General features: G+C 41.9%; 1 protein-coding gene across 1 annotated transcript in view; it reads left to right on the top strand.

Moving 5' to 3' along the window:
• The window catches only part of CCSER1 (coiled-coil serine rich protein 1), a 1,237,581-nt gene that overhangs the window by 828,950 nt on the left and 389,112 nt on the right, over window positions 1–19,519 (top strand). The window contains 1 exon segment of the mRNA XM_029597704.1: window positions 8,911–8,988. Coding sequence (XP_029453564.1) covers window positions 8,911–8,988 — 78 coding nt within the window.

The following is a 19,519-nucleotide window of genomic DNA, read 5'->3' as shown; positions in this document are numbered from 1 at the left end:
CTTGCCTGCCTGCCCTGCCCATCCATCCCTCCTCCCTTCTCTCGGACGAATGTCCGGTTTAACCTTGGCCTGCATCTCTGATACGAGTGTCCACTGCCTGCCTCTGACCATTGCCTAGCCCTTGAATACGACTGACTGCTATCTGCCTTTGACCATTGCCTGGACCTCAGATATGACTGACCGCTGCCTGCCTCTGACCACTACCTGGACCCCGGACATGTCTGACTGCTGCCTGTGTATGATGCAGCCTACTACAGACCTCTCCGGCCATCATCAGAGACCCCAACTAAATCCTGCTAGCTCTGGCCACAAAAGGCTCTACTCGAGGGGAACAATGACTGGTATAGGTGAAGCGCCTGATGGGTTTCTGCTTTGCTGATGCTAGGAATCTGCCTGGCTCTACCTGAAGGGCTTCTCCCTGCAGGTAGAGCCAATCCTGCCTCGGTCCAAGGGTCCACGAATACAACACCATCTGCAGGTCATCAAGACCCTCCTGGCTCTTCAGCCTTAAGTCCCCTGATTTCGCCTAGATCCTCCACTTTATTTTCACTTTTAAGGAGTTTCTGAACACTTATGCTACACATTGAGCAGGAGTAAATTTATACAAGTTGCCAAATTTAAATGTGTAAATTGCCTATAAAATAGCAGCTTACTAAGTCAATGTTGGTCCTGCTCTGCCCCTTTTTTACACATGCAATTTTACTCAGTGTCCCTGATTTATTTGTGTATATTGAGGCTTCTAAAATAGCATATACTCATGTATATGATATTTTACATATGTAACTGCTAATTTTTGAGAAATCACCTTTAAATGTTCAAAACTATGAAGACATCATTAGCATCACAGAAAACTATAGTAGTTCAAACACTTACCCAGTAGAACTCCTTGTTCTGGATCCAGAGTAGTCATATGGGGGGAGTCTGTCTTAATAGTGTATATGGGCTTGGTTGCTGGAACTAGAAAACTTGAATAACATTGTGGACAACCGGGAACAGGAGGTCTAAGGCACAGTCCCCTAGTTTTCTGTGGCAGTTCAGTAGATCCTGTGGCAAAAATGATAAAATTCAGAAGCAAATTGGCAAACATTTCCAACTTTTACATTGCATTTGTGGCACCCCTACTGGGTTGGGCCTCCAGATGACACTGTCCCTGCATTAAAATATACTTTGTAAGAAGCCAGTCTTACCCCAGTCCCTCCCACCTGGAGGCTCTGGACTAGATGCTTCACTGCTGTTTAGCCCTGCCATGTTAATACACTTCTTCAAGTTAATACACTTGAAGAAGCAGTCAGAGTCTAAGGATGTATTTCTTCCACACTCTGGTGGGGGCCTCCTGGCCTTGCTCTAAGGAGTTTTGCTTCAGAAGGGATACCTCATCGCGCACTCCCAGCCAGAGGGTCCTTCTTACTTTAAGTTACAGAGAGAGAGATTGTTGAGCCTGATATTTTAAGGGCAATAGGGCTGTCACCAGGGGACCAAAGACTTATGAGCCTACTCTAAACCCTAGGTAGGTAAGCACCAGTGATGGATCCCTCTGCGAGAGATTTTGAAGGCTAGAAGAGTCCTATTTTGAGAAGGAACTGAGTTCACCCTGTTTTTTTGTGGAAAGTCATCCTTGCTTGCCGTACTTATGGACAGGTGCTGAAGATCAGTGAGCCCATTCGCACCCTGAATGTGGCAAGCACCTGTGACAGCATGAACTCCAGTTTAGGAAGCTGTATCCAGGTAAGCTTTCAAGCAAGTTTGGACTTTTGAGTTAAATAGGGAGGATTTTTGGATCCCCCTTCCCCACTGGGATTGCACACTGAGAACTAGCCTGATCCCTTGATTTTTCCACAAGAGCTTTCCCTGAAGAAACAGCTAAGGATAGAGAAACATCTGAACCAAAAGAAGAAAGAACCAGAGAAGAAGGAGACCCCATCTGGATCTCTGCACCTCAAGGGACTAGGACAGGCTGGGTGTCCAAGGAAAGAAGATGTCTAAAGGTAGGATTTGTGCAATGCAAGTGGGACCCCTTCAATAGGATCCCGCACAGCAACTGGGAGAGTATGCACAATTGAAGTCATGGGTTTTACCCAGATGTCTATAACAAAGGATAAGTACCTACCTACCCATAAAAAAAATCCTGTACCAAGAGTCATATGTACGCTCATTTTTTGGACAAATGGACTATATTTTACTTTATGAATCAGTACACTATTATTTTACACCCAGTCTTAATCTTGTCTAATTCGTACAGCCTCTCACTTCATGGGAAACACTAACAGACACAATCTGAGGGGATCAAAGCACCACTGGGGTTGTTATTCATCATCTGGGCCATAAGCGAGAGCTCCCCCCACCCCTCACTCCCCCCGTAAAAAGAATCCCCCCAAAGATTGAGTGTTAAGCTGAGGACAAGTCAGCTAGCCGGTGCATCCCCAGAGAAATAAATTGGATTGTGTGCCCTGGGACTTAAACCACCCTCAAGGAGAGAGAGAGGTGTCCCTTCCATGCTCTGGTCCTGCTTCTCCTTGTGTATACCCTCTCTAACATCCCACCCAATATTCATACAGATACACACACGCACTTGGTACCGACCCCATCTCCGTCTAAGACACACGAACACAAATCCCCTCTCTCTCTCATACACTACATATTTATTTTATTTATTTAGCATTTTTCTATACCGACTTTCCAATAACAGAATTACTGATCAATTTGGTTTACATTCTAAACAATAACAACAATGACAATGACAAGTAAATGTCTTACAATGAACAGGTCGAATTAACGGATTAAGATATATGGGGGTAATAACATAATTAACATGTACGGTGCCTAATATAGGCTAGAGGTTGGGTTTTGATAATAGACTGCCAAAGATCATGTGATTTCTAGAGAAGATCTATATAGTTCTCTAGTGTGTTACCACTGAGGGGATATGTCCCACAGCCAGTCCTCACCCTTCAGTGATTTCTAGTCATTTGCCCTGGAGTGGAGGGGCTGGATCAGGAAGCAGAGGGCTGTTCTCTGCAGAATGATTCAGCAAATCTTCAGCCAGTCTGCTGCCCCTCCCCCCCCCCCCCCAGATTTCTGTTGCCCTAGGCACAGGCAGAGTGTGCCTCGTGATGAATCTCTGCCTGAAGCAATGGTCAAGGCAGATCTGGATGTTAAGATTGTGAAAATACTGTTCTGGCAGATGGCTTCCTGTCTCCTAGGAGGAATGAAACCCGTACATGTACAACTGATAGATCCAATTCTTTCCATTTAGGCTTAGCTGGAGCTTAGTCATTCTTCTCTGACCTCCATCCCACCCCCCCTCCAAATAGTGCTTGGTCCGAGACCTCCCCAGTCCCCTCTTATCCATTCCATGATGTCCAGCAGTAATAACAGCATTGGAAAGGACAGGAATGATGCCCTCTTTCCACTGCTTTGGCTTGTTTCCATTAAAAATGGCAGCTCTGGTCCTTCTGAATGGCACTGAAGTGACATAAAAAAAGGCAATGGCCACGCAGAATGGCTGGCGTTACCATTTCGAAAAAGAACAAATCAGGACCCGGGTGAGTGGGCATCACTCCTTCCTTTTCTGATGCTGCAGCCGCCACCACTGGACCTCACAAAAGTGGTAAGTGGGGGTCAGGGAAGTCGCTGGACCTGGCAATTTTTGGAGGGGACTTGTTAGAGCCCTGCTAAGCCTCTGCTGAACCCGGCTACGCTTAGCTTGGTAGGCCCATGCCCTGAGAAATTTTGAAGGCAGGGAGAGTTAGAGTGTCTTGGGAAGCCTCGGCTGGGCCCCGGGTGGACCTAAATTGGATAAATAGTTTTTGGGCTACAATCTTTTGAAACCAAGAAGAAGAAATGATCTACTATTTTGAATAACTGTTTTAAATATATTTTTAAAAAATTCAAAATATACTACCATGTCATATAAGTCCTCCTTTTCAAAATGCAGCTGGGTTATTCGTTATTTGGCATGTCCTGTTCATGATACCATGTAGAAGTAATTAAAATGGATGATTAGTAATGGTTTTTATAACATTTTGGCCCTCACTCCATATATGTATTAATTAGTGGACTGCTGGGGATGTTATTGTCAGCCAGTGCCCCTAGGTTCCTGCAATTCAGTGGCTGAGCAAGAAACTGCATAATTAGGCTTTTTCTGCATAATTTACAAGCTTCCACAAAAACAACAAACCTAAAGCTTCCCTGCTGCATTATTCAGTTATCTGATATTGAATAGTGCCTGCAGAGCTGATGTAGCTGTCCAGTCTTAGCCTGGAATCACTGAGTTGCATGCTGATTGGCTCTTTCTAAAAGCCAATCAACACTAGGTCAGTTACCAGGGCAGAAGATTGCTTAAAGATTCAAGGCTGTACAGAGTCCATTATTAATATTGCTGCTGCCATCTAGCAGTGAAGATGTAGAATTGCCTAGTCTCAGTTTTGGATCTTACCCTGATTCCAACTAAGAGGTATATTTTGCACTTTTAGAAATATTTATTTTTTACTTTTATGTATTATATTTTATATATATATATAAATGTATTTATTTAGAGAACATTTTCATCTCAGTTGCTATTCTTACCAGAAGGCAGGAGGATAACCTGCATGGAGTGACAGTTTCTACCCTTACTAGATGGCATGAAGATAACTTGGACAGAGAAGCCCTTAACAGAAGACATAGTGGTAATCTGCACAAAGTGGCAATTACTAACCTAAACAACTTGCTGGGCAGTCTGGATGTACCATTTGGGGACTTTATCGTCTGTCATTTACTATGTTACTATATAAATGTATTTTTATACAGAGTATTATTCCCCATTTTCCATTAAATATTGACCCCCCCCCCCTGCCTAGACAGTCCCACTATGCAGCACAGGGAATTTCAATTTTGTAATTTTTATTTACAGTAATATACTAATTTTCTGTAAATTAAAATGATGTAAAGGGAACTCTTGCTAGCTCTATGAGCTAGATGGGTGTGTCTGCTCAGACTGTCCCTCTGCACCCCTCTAATGTTGTTTGAGGCTACTGCTGCTGTAAATATCTTCCCTCATCACCTTTGCAGTGTGCTCATAGAGCATTAATGGGGAGGGGATGAAAGCAGGACTCCCAGGTACAATGATAAACGAGTGGGGCCTGCAATTATTTAAAAACAATAAGGTGAATTTTAAAAGCTCATGTGTGCATTAATTAGGAAACGTGTGAATAAGTCAGGTTTGCGCGCGCCAAACGGATCCTAAAAGTCACCCAAATATGCGCGTATCTCCCACAGTAAGTACATCTTAAAGGTTTTTTAAAAAAGGGCAGGGAATGGGTGTGGTCTGGGTGGGGCATGGACATGTCAAGACCTTGCCAAGAGATGGGCTCGTATATACTTATGCGCCCTGATGCACACCAAGGTCCCCTACCATGTAACTTAAGTTCTGCTATGGAGGAGCTGCAAGTTATAAAATAAAGAAAAATAGGCAGATCTGCAGGGTTTTACGGATTGGGGCTAACTGGGGGGGTGGGGGGAGTGAAGGCTATTAAACTAGGGGGGAGGATAGAGGACCTATCCCTTAACTGGGCGAACTGGGGATGAACTGGTTTAACTAGGAATGGTGTCCGTGCATGCCACTTTTAAAATCCCCAACTAACACGGCGGAAGCGGGCATTCGCACACATGTGCCTGCTCACTTAAAATTTGGCACGCATTTGTATGCAGCCGGACTATTTTAAAACATGCGCACATATGCGCATGTATGTTATGGAATAGCTGCATCCCTATCTCATGCATCTTTATTGTATTGGTAACCACACCTGTCTGTGGCTTCTGAGGACTGGAGTTGGCCACCACTACTTTAGTGATTCAAGGCTGATGGTTCAGTAGCCCTACTGAATATACAGTACATATTGTTAACAATGCTTACCCTTAAATCCTGTTTTCCGTTCATCTACTTCCATTCCAGCATTTAAGCTCATAAACAATTGTTTATACCTCATTTAGATGATTGTTATTTGTGTCATTGTTCAACGCGTTTATATCCATGCTAAACCTCTCCTCTTAGGGACAGCTCTAAAAAGTGTGAAACGGTTTCTGCAGAGCAAGCCTTTTGATTTTGACAATTTCTATCATTTTATTTCACTCCACTCAGTTATTAATGTTAAACTAATTGCTGTTTTCATATGAAAGTGTTAGAAAGGAGAGGCTCTGAGTCAGTAAAATCTGCACTCGCAAAGCTGCATTAAACTTGGAGGATCCTGCATATGTTATTAACTTTTAATACATGCTCCTTCATATCACAAGTAGTGTGATAACTGCATTTACTGATAATTAGACATGCCAGATTCCACTGAGATTTCATTAGGGAAGAACAGAAAGCCTCAGTCTTTGAGGTTTTGCATCTTTCTCACAAATATCACCCTAGATTAAAAGTGTCAAAAGCCATTAGGAAACGAAAGAAGCAGAAGCCAGCCTGACTGTGGGAAAAGGCCATTCAAGGAGGGCAGAATGTGTAGGCTATAGCCAGGGAGTCAGGATAGATGTGAGTAAACACATTATAGCCCAGAAAATTGAATTTTTTTTTTCCTGAGAGCTGAAGATAAGTAAACAGCCTCAAATTGAAAATCTCTTTCTAGTGCTAGCATCTAGGCTCATCTCCCCTGATGTTAGGGGACTACACCAATCCCTCTTGGACAATGAAATTTAACCTAGTGAACAACCAAGATAATCACCCTCATAAAAAGATCATTAACCTTCCTACCCCTGTCTTAAAGTTATAAAATATACCCACAGAATTTATTTTTTCAGTTATCACTTTGTATTTGTTGCCTGGATTCCATATCCACTGCAGATTTTCTCTGTCAGAACCAACAGCTTCTTTGATCGATATGTATTGTTACCTGATCTTACCAGATGTTAGTGCTAAATCTGCCAAATATCGCAGCACACAGGTTTGCCCTTGTCGAAAAGCAGTTGTAGCAGATTAAAACCTTCCGTCTTTCAGGGATTGATGTCTAAGATACTGCAGATAACTTTTTTTAGTACAATTAACTACTGATAGGAACAACACAGCAAGTCACAATAACCATTGCTACTTTATCAGTATTGAAATGTAATCACTTTTCTAAGGAATATTTTGTTGCTTTCTTTGCTATAGTTTTTAGTTGTCTTCTCCCACCAGAGAACTTTTCTGAGTAAATAGTGAAACCAACAGGGCTGAATTCATCTAAGATCAAAATAGAAAGATATTCACCAAGAGGGTACTTTTAAAATGTAGCATTTTGAGACAAGGTCCATGGGTGCATTATGCCAGCAAACTTTGGCAAAGGTTTCAAAAGTATATGGATACTTTCTCTTTGAAACTCACCGTGGATACAAAGTGTGGGTGATCAGTTGCACCTGCTTTTTGTATAGGTTGAGTTGTGCTGGAAAAGAGATTTGCACGGAGATTTGAAAATGCAGTTTGAGCATATAAATTTCCAACCTAAGCGCAAACTCAGGAAAGCATCTAAAAATGAATGTATTGTGGTGAAATGCCCTTAGTTTTAAGCACAGTGGATGAGGGCAGTAGTCAAACAGCCAATTTGTGTAAGTAAATTTGCTTTTCAATAACATAAATGATTTTGAACATTGCCCTATGATGAATAAAAATATTCACATTCTCTGTTAAAAGAACATATTTATATTCTGCTTTTCATGACTGGCCAGCCACTTCAAAATGGATTACATTCAGGTACAGTAGGTATTCCTCTGTCCCTAGAAATCTAAGGGGGTCATTTACTAAAGATTTTCATGGGGGAGATATTGCCACAATAATTTTTCTCGTGTTGAGATGAGTTTCATGAGCTTCATGAGTTCACGGGTTATGTTTAGATGAGTTTTTGTCTTGTTCTCAACTGTTTCAACTGGCAACTTTGTTACTTGTACCGCCCTAGAGCGAATTTGATGTTTCATTGTGAACTGATATGATTTGTATTTTTACAGGAATGTCGATATATAAAAAAATAAAAATAAATAATGAGACCCCCTCCCACTGAAAAAGATTGCGGCTCTATAGCACCTTCTTTTGGCTCCTGTCCAACAACCGGCTCAAAAGAACGTGAAGGTGCGATGGTGGCCCCCAACCTCAAGGGACCACCATCTCCTTAAAGGGCTGCTACCTAAAAAGAAGAGTGCCATAGCTGAAGAAATGGTTGAGGGGAGGGGGTTGAGGCTGACCCCCGGCTCAATCTGGGGCTGTTACTCGAGGCGGTCCCGACTCCCCGAATGTAACAAAAAGACTTAAATGAACATGCAGCAATGCCCCCCCCAGCCCCCAAAAGGTGAAGATTAAAATAATTGGTGAGTCAGAGTCCCCCCCCCCCCAGTACATCCTTCCCCATCCTCCTTAAAGGTGTGAGTAAAAGCATTGGTGGGCCAGGGCCTCCATGGCACCCTCTCCCCCTTCCCTCCCCTCAAAGGTGTGAAAAAATACATTGGTGGGTCAGGGTTCCCCAACATGTACCACTCCACACCCCCAGGCACAACCATCCCCACCCCTGGTTATATCTTCAGGCTGGAATTATGTGTATGGATTGAGAGGAGAGGGTTGGGCTGTATGTCGCTTGTATTTGTTAATTGATATTTTTCTTTTAACATTTTTTTTTTCTATTGGTTGTTTTTGGAATGCAATCCGCTTTGAAGTGGCCTCTGGGCTGGGTAAGGTGAAATAATAATAATAATAATAATACTGTAAATAAATTAAATTAAAACTTGGGAACCGAAACAAAATGGCAAATAAACTGAGACTGCATTTATTTCCATGCACATCCCTGCTGTTTGCAGTACCTAGTATGAAGAAGGCCTGGTATGAGATGTACTCTAATCTTTATAGGTGAGTTTAATAAATGATAGAAAGCTTGTGTGTCTTTAGGGTCATCATGACCAATTTGTCCTCTTTTACAGAGTGCAGACATGAGTCCAGCCAGTAGCACAGCTTCACTTCCCATGAGTCCAATTGCTGAACATCCATTTCCGTTCAAGGTAAGACATTGCTTCTTATATCCACTCAAATGTCAGCTGGTGCTTATCGCTCAATAATGCCTGTTAAATGAAATGCACTAGACCTTGAGGCCTATTCTGTTCACACCTTTTTTTCAGTTTAGCTGGTTAATAAGGGCTACTGTCTGTTTCTCCTCAAGCCATAGCTCCAGTATATTGCAGATTATGCTTTGGCCCTATCTAAAGATAATGTGTCAAAGGCCTGGAAATCTAGCAACGCCCATATTAAGAAAAGCAGAGAAAAGACAATGGATAATTTATTTGGTTAAAGTTATCCAGGTAGGTTGTCAGGGATATTCAGTAGGATAAACATTCTGCTGAATATACATAAATAACATCCTTTTCCGGTAATGTTTCCCAGATAATTTCAAACCTAACTAGCTATGTTTGAATATATGTATCCGGATAACTTTACCTTAACTTTAGCTGGTTGCCAAAAGCAAAATAAAAAAAAAGAAAGAAATTAGTAGGCCTGTAGGCCCGAACCCCCATGCATCCACCTCACTAATTGCCTGATCCACAAAGGCTTTTCTCCCATTCTGTGTCTATGGGAAAATACTTTGATGAATCAGGCTCTAAATATGTTACTCTGGCAGCTATCAAATCAATTCTGGGATTCACAGGGAATGCTACAATTGAACCATAGTCCCTGCAGCCCAGGAAGCATTTGGGAGCTCCACATTAGGCAGTAGGGCTTGTGTTGGAGTTGCAAGGAGAGATCGGGTTTTATGAGGTGGAGCCCAAAGGCTGATATTTTTTAAGCAATCGTAGAGAGGGGATTGGGGCTGCTCATCAGGCCAATAGGTCTGCGGCTTTGTCCCTTTCTTTGGAGGGTCAGGGAAGGGAGGATTAGTCACAATTCCCCACATTATTTTAACACATTTAAAGGTGCACATCAGTTGGAGGATGCTTGGAGAAGTCGGGCACGCGCGCGCCCAGATACGCGTGTCAATGCGGTGCGCACATCTCAGAAGTTTCCAAAAAGGGGAGGGCTGTGGTCATGGTTTGGGTGGGGCATGGGCATGGGCATGTGGTCATGGTTTGGGTGGGGCATGGGCATGTAAATACTTAGAAGAGATAAGCGAGTAAATGCTGAGGTCCCCTGCCGTGTAACTTTACTTCTGCTATGGATGTCGTGTAAGTCATAATATAAAAGGATTGAGCCATTTCTGAAGGGTTTAAAGGGTCTTGGTTAACCAAGGGGAATGTAAGCTATCCAACCGGAGGGGTTGGAGGACCTAACTGAGCAAACTGGCAAACTGGGAATGGTGTGGGCATGCTCCCCTTTTAAAATCCCCCCAACTTACACGGTACAAGCTGGATTTGCGCACCCATGCACACACCCACTTAAAATTTAGCGTACATGTGCATGCTGCCAAGCTATTTTATAACATGCACTCATATACGCACACACAAGTTATAAAATGGCCGCAGCCCAGGGCGTGGGCCGACTTACGCGTACCACTGTGTACCCGCTTACTGGTTTGAAAGTTACCATCCCTGTGAGATGAGGGGTGGGGGATCAGGCCTACAGACCCACTAATATTTTTTTTTTTCAGTTTTGCTTTCCACACTTCACTAGCTTTGCCTGGATAACTTTAACTCTGCTCTGAGGCATATCCAGACTTAGCTAAATAACTTATATGGCTAAATATGAATATCAGAGTTAGCCTGATAAGTTATTTGGCTAAGTTAACTCTGCCCCCGAATACCCCTGAATGACTTAGCTAGATACAATTTATCCTATTAAATGGGCCAGGTATTCAAACCATAGGGTTTATCTGGCTAACTCCAGAATTATCCCGACAAACCTCTTTGAATATCTGCCTCACCGTGTTTAGAGTACTTACTGTTTGCTAGTCAGTATGTAGTTGGATTCAATTTCCTTTAGCCTGTCTCTGAAAATGTCCATTTTGTTTTAGGGTCCATGGCTTCCAAAATAAATACAGATTTTTATTTATAGCACCATATTATCATGAATTGATGTCTTTGTTACTTCATTTATTATACTAGAAGTTGGAGGAGAGGAGTTTGGATCTCTGGCTTGTAAATGAAGCCTTAATCGTTTTCTTCACTTCAGTGCATTGCTTGTGAAAACAAAGGTGCAATATGTTAAAACATGAAGCAAAATGCCAATGGGAGACTGATGTCTGGTTATTGTATTTTCAGCCAGCTAATTTTTCTCTGTATACAAACATAGGTGACAGCAAATGATTTTTTTTAGCGTAAATATAAGCAATAAAAAAAAAAAAAAAGCCCTCTGAGAGAAGGCAGTTCATGCCTTTCTGGCTTCTTCCACCAAATCTCTTCTCTTTTTAAGGATGGGAGACCGTGTTCTCCTCTCTATAGTTTGTGCAAATTATGAAGGCAGTTAAATGAAAAGACTGAACGCATTTGAAATGTGGATGGTATTAAGTAGGAATATATAATGCAACTGCACCAATTTCTCTTGCTGTTTTCCTGGCTCACTTCACGACAGCGATATTGTTTCAGGAGTAATGTGATCAAACAGCTGTACAAACAATAAACCTCTCAGAATGTTGTCAGTCTATAATATTGGCTTTTGATGACAGGAAATATATTACTTGCTCTGAAATAATCATAAGCCTCTCTTAACCGTACAGTGAATGGTACTTTTAATGTGAATCACTCCATTATGCTAATAGCAAAAGTGCCACAAGAGTAAACAAAATGCAGTCTAAACATTCTGTCGTCTTTGCAATCACTGGTGACCTGAAGCAAGTTATTATACTTTCCGTTTCTGAAATTAACCTGGCGCCTCGCTTGCAGCTGTGTAGTGATAATATTTTCATGTAAATCTGAAGAAAAACAGCAGTGGAAAAACTATCGAAATATACCAAGATGGGGGGGGGGGGGGGGGGAGGAGGCAGGAGCATAAAGGATAAAGAAAAAAGAAATCCAGTGAATTACTTGTCAGCAATATAAAGGTCACCGGAGGTGTGTGTGCCTGCACAAAGCCTGCTGACCCCTGATCAACTTTTCACAATGAGATCTGTTACTTAGGGCTGGATATAAGTGTTGCCCTCTCCCTTCAAATAAAAGGCAAAAGCCACAAAGTCCCTATAAGTCTCTATCTTAGGCCCCTGTGTCCTGTACTAGAGCATCAGGCTATTACTTCTGGAACATAAGCTGATGATATTCAGCTTTTTTTTCCCCCTAATGAACAGTAATTTGCAAACTGTGCCGAAGAAAATAGGGGAGATTTTACTGATTGTAAAGATTTGGATGAGTAATAATGACTTGTTAAACTTTGCCAAAGTAGAAGCTGTCCGCTTCACCAGAGCAGATGATTATTTGCAAAAACATGTCATCTTGCTTTTGGTATCTGGTGTGTCTGTCCCATTTAGGGAAGTGGTAAGGAACCTGGGGGTCCTTTTTGACTCCAGGCTATACTTCAGACCACAGTTCCAGCAAATTGCAGTCTGGCTACTTTAAGTTGTGCCTTCTCCGTCACCTGAGATTTATTCTTGATCCAGGGGACCTTCGCACTGTTATGCAAGCCTATGCTCTCACATCTCTGGATTACTGCAGCTCGCTGCATGTGGGATTGCCAGCTTCCAGGATCAAGGCCATTCCGATTCTTCAGAACTCAGCAGCCCGATTGGTTTCTGGGGTCAGCTGTCATGAGCACATTTACATTGGCTGCCTGTAACACAGCAAGCTACATTTAAGCTTTTGGTATTGGTTTTTAAAGCTTTGAAATGTGATGGCCTCCAGTACCAAAAGGAAGTGTTAAAATATTATGTCCCCAGTAATGATCTAAGATCCTCACAGCAAATGCTGTTAGAAAGTCCATCTAAAAATTGGTCATCTGGCTTCCACTAGAAAATATGCTTTTTCCTTAACTGGTCCTGCTGCTTGGAATTCACTCCCTGACTCACTAAAGAAGGTAGACAATATTAGAACTTTTACAAAGCAGCTTAAAGCTCACCTCTTTCATGAGGCTTTTGATGTCAGCAGAGTATAACCACTGTTATGTAGTAATTTTTTGGCACGTGCAGGGGGAACTTGGGGCAGGTTTTCGGGGGGGGTACGCGCGTATCTTACGCGCGTACCCCTTTGAAAATCTGCCCTTTAGTGCGGTGTAGGCCGATATAGGCAGACGATAAATATTTTAAATAAATAAATAAGTAACTTTGCTTGCACAGATTTGGAGTAGCTTACCTTGCATCCAAGGATTTAAATTCCAGCAAATTCAGAAAGGGAAACAAATTCACAGAATATAGTATATAACCCAAAAAATCTGGACAAAGTTCTGTAGAACTCTTTTGCCCAGGAGTTCTTCATTAAAGATTTGTGCAATAGTTTCACAGTGCTTTGTGCAGAAATGTTTGTTTTTACCACATTCTGCTGAGGGATTTTTATTTTTCATGCAGAAGTTGCAGAAAGTAAAATCCCAGAAAAAAAAATATACCTTTTTCAAAATTATGCAAACTGGCTTGCAGGCATTGTTTTTGCACTTTTTTACTATCTTTTTCCTGAAATGTATTTGATCCTTCATCAATGTTGCTGATTTTCTTGCTCCAAATTGCTGTTGGTTCTTAAAGCTTTCATTCAGTGCTAAGTTATAAGACATTCTTTTTGCTATTTTAAATTTGTTCTTACTAGTGAAATGCTTATTGCTTAAAAGTGATAATAAGATCACCTATTGGATGTACCAAATTACTTAATATACTGTTTGTGTAAAATCTGTTTAATTGGATATTTTGCCCATAATGACCAAAAAGATCTCAGGCATTATTGCATTTAGTATTACACCTTGAACATGCAGTTCTAAACAAGATGGCCACAGTCATTGCAAATGCTTGCATACTTTAAAAAGTGTCTACCTTAACCTCTTTAGCACTTTCAGACATATCCATTTTATAAAATAGTACCACTGCAAGGTCCTTAATGGCTCTCAGAGAACATGTTGAACGTCAAAGACCCATAAAATAGTCAGTCACATTAGGAGACAAAAATATCAAAGAAGCGCACTTCTAAGTTTCATAAGATTCTCATGATCTATGTTAGTAATTACAGGGACACATATGCTAAGGTATGGTATTTAATGTATTAATATTTGGGATTGTACATATATGGTATGTTCTATAATGCAAAGATTGGTTAAGAATTTGGTTCAAAATGGCTTGAATATATAGTTATTCTAGTTGGGATCAAATGAAGATGATATAATTTGTATTTTTTTTTATTTCTACAGCTAAATAACTCATTCATTATTATGGGTCATAGTAAAACAGTAATAAAAAATGGTTCTCCCCTATTCTTTAGCTGTAATGAAACAAATGTAAAAGCTATTCATGCTATTTTGCATTAGAAAATGATGAGATGTTCAAACATTTTATGACACCTAGTTTCCTTTCTTGGTTCAAAAATTTAGAGATGATTATGATAACATTTGTTATTTGAATTTCTATATAGTAAATATATCATTAAACATTAGAGATCATTTTTTCCAATAGGTAAATGGGCATTAACAGGCATTAGCCAATGGCAAGTGCCCCATGACATCACAATGTGACCTGATCATTCTCTCCACCCCTAAGATTCTAACTGAACTAATCTGTCCGGTTTCCTTATAGGAAGTAAAAAAGAAAAAGGGATTCAGGGGGGATATCTTTTGAATAACTGTGTGTGGCAGCATAAGCATGCATACATGGCCATGCATACATCTGCAATTTTATTTTATAGCCTAAGCATATATGTTCTTATTAATATGTGACTCAAAACTTGGGGTAAAGAAAAATGTTTTAGATATATATGGGGCTGGGGCCATGTACAGAACAGTAAAAGGCTGTTCCATAAAGATGGCCTTCATATGTTCATGACAGGTACAAGGATCCAAAGTCAGATCATATGACATCAGGTTGCTTAAATTAGAAGATGGGGTGGCAAAAGGACAATGGGATTGGAATGTTGCTCCCAACAAATACAGGAAGTGGATGAAGAAATACAAACTGAGTGGGTCATTTACCAAAGTGCTATATGGCGTTTTTGCATGCGTTAAGGCATTTTCGCATGAAAAAATGCCTTTAATGCATGCGAAAACACCTTTAACGCATGCGAAAATGCCATAATGCATAGTGTGATGCAAATTAGAAAAAGGGGAGGAGTTTGGGCCAGGATTTGTGGGCTGGCTTCATCATTTGCGAAGCCCTATCGTACAGCTTTAATGCATATTTTAACTACACCTTTTCATTTGTATAAACCCAGAGAGTCCATCAAGCTAGGTTGAGAGAACATTGCACAAATCTCATCTTTGGGTGAGTTTCCTCACTCCGAAGGTCATCAAGTCTTTACAAGAGAGCACTGTTCGTTCATATGTCTCACTTTGAATGTCAAAGTGGCCCCTAACCCTACACTAATACCTAAACCTCACCTCGAGTGGCTAGGTAGGCTTCATATAGAGGTATAAATACCTACTTAGTATGAGGGCATTATGGCTAGTCTCTCTCTCTCTCTCTCTTTCTCTCTCTCTCTCTCTCTTGTAGAGGGCCCTGATAGCAATAAATTGCCTATTACCATAAAACACACTCCTTTTCCTATCACATGTGATATTTAGTGCATTTTGATAAATCCAAGCCTTTATCACCTCAATAATCCACTCCTAAGCAAAAGGAAACTAGGAAAAGCAGCAATTTAGGTAATACAATTCCAGATCTGCAGGCCCTAATGGTGGAGGCAGACTTGGATATTGTTGCTATAACAGAGATATGGTTCAGTATGTCTCTTGTTTGAAATATAGCCATACCAGATTATAACCTATTTTGGAAGGTTAGAGATAAGAGAAATAGGGGAGGAGTAGCTCTCTATGACAAGAATATCCAAACATTTGAAATACAAGGTATGTGGGAAAGGAGGAAGCACTGTTGGTTGTATTACAAAAAAGATGATGGCTCATCTATCTATACTGGTGTGGTCTATAGACCTCCAACTCAAATAGAGGAACTGGACAGAGAATTGGCCAAAGACATGCAAAAGGTAGGAAGGGAAGGTGAGATGTTGCTTGTCAGAGATTTTAATCTGCTGGATGTGGATTGGAGTATCTCTTCTGCAGAATCTGCAAGAAATAGAGAAATTGAAGACTTCCTTTAAGGACTCTGCTCAGATAAATGATGATGGAACTTATGAGGAGAGAAACAATACTGGACCTGGTATTCACAAATGGAGACAAAATCTCTAATGTCTGGATAGGTGCCCATATAAACACCAGTGATCATTAAGTGGTATAGTCTGATATAATAGCCAAGATGGAGAGAAGTCACACAAAGATCAAAGTCTTGGATTTCAAAAATACATACTTTTATAAAATGAGAATATACCTTGAAAAGGAGCTATAAAGCTGGGAGAAGATGGGTGAAATGGAACAATAGTGAAACAAGTAGAAAGGAGCTTTATTAACAGCAACAAATCTTTATGTAAGAAAAGGAAATGGAAACCAATGTGATTCTCCAAGGAGGTGTCTGAAAAAATAGAGGCAAAATGATCAGAATTCAAAAAGTACAAAGGAACTCAAAAAGAGGAACACAGGACAGAATATCTGGAGAAGCTAAAAAAGATAAGGAAAAAACTCAGGATACCAAAATCTCAATTGGAGGAGAGGATTGCCAATGAGTGATTTTTTTTCAGAAATATCAGGGAAAGGAGAAAGGCCAGAGGTAATATTATAAAATTGAAAGGAGATATTGAATAATGGGTAAGAAAGATAAAGAACTAGCAAAACTATTAAACAAATACTTCAGGTTACTGTTCACTAAAGAAGACTTTGGAGAAACTGTTTCTGGTTGGTAAGAATACTAATGGGATGAGGTAGATAATACCCCATTTATAAAGGAGATTGTTTGGGTGGAACTAGTAAAACTGAAAGTGGACAAGTACATGGGGCTGGATGATTTGCATCCCAAGATATTAAAGGAGCTCCAGAGATACCCTGTGAGGTCTGCTTATTTACCTGTTCAATAGAACCTTGGAGACAGGCATGGTGCCACAAGATTGGAGAAGGGTAGTTGTGGTCCTGCTTCACAAACGTGATAGTAGAGTGAAGAATAGAAACTATAGGCTGGTTAGCCTTACCTCAGTGGTATGAAAATTAATGGAGACTCTGCTGAAGAACAGGATAGTAAACTATCTACAATTGACTAGGTTGCTGAATCCGAGGCAACAATGTTTTACTAAAAAGAAGTTAAGGTAAAATTAATCTGATTGATTTTATTAATTAGTGATTAGAGAATTAGACAAAAGAGCATTACAACATAATGACATGGACGTGAACCCCTAGGCTGTGATGTGGTTGACACAGCCTAGTAGTCGATCCCAGTAGGCCCATGCTGACAGCTGGTAGACAGCCCTTGCTGAGACAGGAGTTGAGGCTTCCCTGTACCAGCCCTGTTCCCCACAGGTTGAGCCTTTGGGTTCTAGGGGGCCGGCAGGGCTTAGAAGAAGATGAGGTTGGGTCCAGTCCAAGGGTCAAGGTATGCAGTGAGAAAATGAAGTCCAGATCCAGGCCAAGGGTTAATGCAGTCAATGAGAAGTTGAAGTCTATGTCCAGTCCAAGGATCAAGGCAGGCAACAAGTGAGAGTGTGGTCATAGTCTATAACAGAGGTCAATGTCAGGACAGCAGATTGCGAGAGAGTGGTCAGAGGCTATAACAGAGGTCAATGAAAGGAGAGCAGGACAAGACAAATAAGACACCATGGACAAGACAGAACAGGGTGGACCAGGAGAGGCACGAACGGGGCAGGGTTACCGACAGACAAGGACCAGGGAATAACCAAGGCAAGGACAGATACAGACAGAACAAAAGCAAGGCAAGGGCAAAGGCAAGGCACAGGCAGAGAGACAAGGGAAAATGGAGACACGAAAGCAACACATATTGCAGACAAGGCAGGGGACCTATTGCTGAGACTTTGGAGGGAAACGCAGCTGTACCTAATGAACCTAGCAACACTGTAATCATCACCCGGAGCCAATATGTTGAGGGCAGTGGTGCACACACTCTTAAGACTGACATGGAAGAGAGGAGAAGCAGTGTCATGGTGGCATTCCTGTTGCTAAGGAGCTTTGCGGTGTCCTGGGTTGATTTGTCCAGTTGCAGGGCCATCATTACACATAGGGGTAGATTTTACAAATTTGCGCACACGCGTACTTTTGTTCGCGTACCAGGTGCAAACAGGAGTATGCGGGATTTTAATAGATACACGCATAGCCGTGCGTATCTGTTAAAATCCGGGATCGACACGTGCAAGACTGTGCAAAATCGGCAGCCTGCACGCACTGAGCCGCGCAGCCTGCCTTCGTTCCCTCTGAGGCTCCGATTTTGGAGCGGCCTCGGAGAGAACTTTCCTTCCATCCCCCCCACCTTCCCCTCCCTTCCACTACCTAACCCACCCCCCAGCCCTACCTAAACCCTCCTACCTTTGTTGCACAAATTCCGCCTGCCCGAGGCAGGTGTAACTTGCGCGGGCCGGCCGCCAGAGCGTGATTCCCAGGCCCGGGAGCCATTTCGGAGGCCTCGGCCATGCCCCGGAAACACCCCCGGGCCTGAACTATGCCTGCGGCCCTGCCCCCAAATGACGCGCCGCCGTGACACGCCCCGACACGCCCCCCAGGAAAGCCCCGGAACTTTTGCGCATCTCGGGGCTTGCGCGTGCCACCGAGCCTACTCAACATAGGCTTGGCGCGCGCGGAGGGAACTTCGGGAAGGTTTTTGGGGGGTATACGTGTATCCCTTTGAAAATCTGGCCCATAATGTACCTGGATTTCAACAAAGCTTTTTATACTATCCTACTTTGGAAGCTCATGAACAAAATGAAGAGCCTTTGGGTGGATCCTAAGGTAGTTGAATGGATAGTAAATTGGATGATGGACAGATGACAGTGAGTAGTGGTAAATGAAATGTACTCCAAGGAGACAAGAGTGATAAGTGGAGTACATTAAGAGTCTGTTCTGGGACCAATTCTGCTCAATATCTTTGTGAGTGATACTGTAGAAGGACTAGAAGGACAAGTTTATCCTTTTGCTATGACATTAAAATCTGCAAACGTGGATAGACCTGAAGGAGTAGAGAGAATGAGAAATAATCTAAGAAAGCTTGCGGAGTGATTGATGGTTTGGCAACTGGTAGTCAATTTGTTCTGGGTGCAAAAATCCAAAGGAGCTGTATGTGATAGAGGATGAATGATGTGCATGGATTGGGAATGAGACTTTGGAGTGATGGTATCTGACAATCTGAATGTAGCTGTTATGGTTAATGGTGTTTGGGTGGATCCTTGGACACCGTGGCAGCTGACCACGCCCACAGGGGGCAGACCCGTGAGGGACCACGGTGTCAGGCTAGACTCTGGATACACAAACATAGATTTGAATCTTTTATTAAACAGTCTGAATGACCACCAGAGGTGGCGGTAGTGAGTAGTGGTGTAGAGCCTGGCTGGGCACGTCTCACACAGAACACTGGAACAGCGGATCCTCTGCAGGCAGTGCTGTAGTGGT

Source organism: Rhinatrema bivittatum, chromosome 1 (genome assembly GCF_901001135.1).
Source record: "Rhinatrema bivittatum chromosome 1, aRhiBiv1.1, whole genome shotgun sequence".
Lineage (NCBI taxonomy): Eukaryota > Metazoa > Chordata > Amphibia > Gymnophiona > Rhinatrematidae > Rhinatrema > Rhinatrema bivittatum.
Note: the sequence above shows the minus strand (reverse complement) of the source record. Positions and strands in the feature narration are given on the sequence as shown.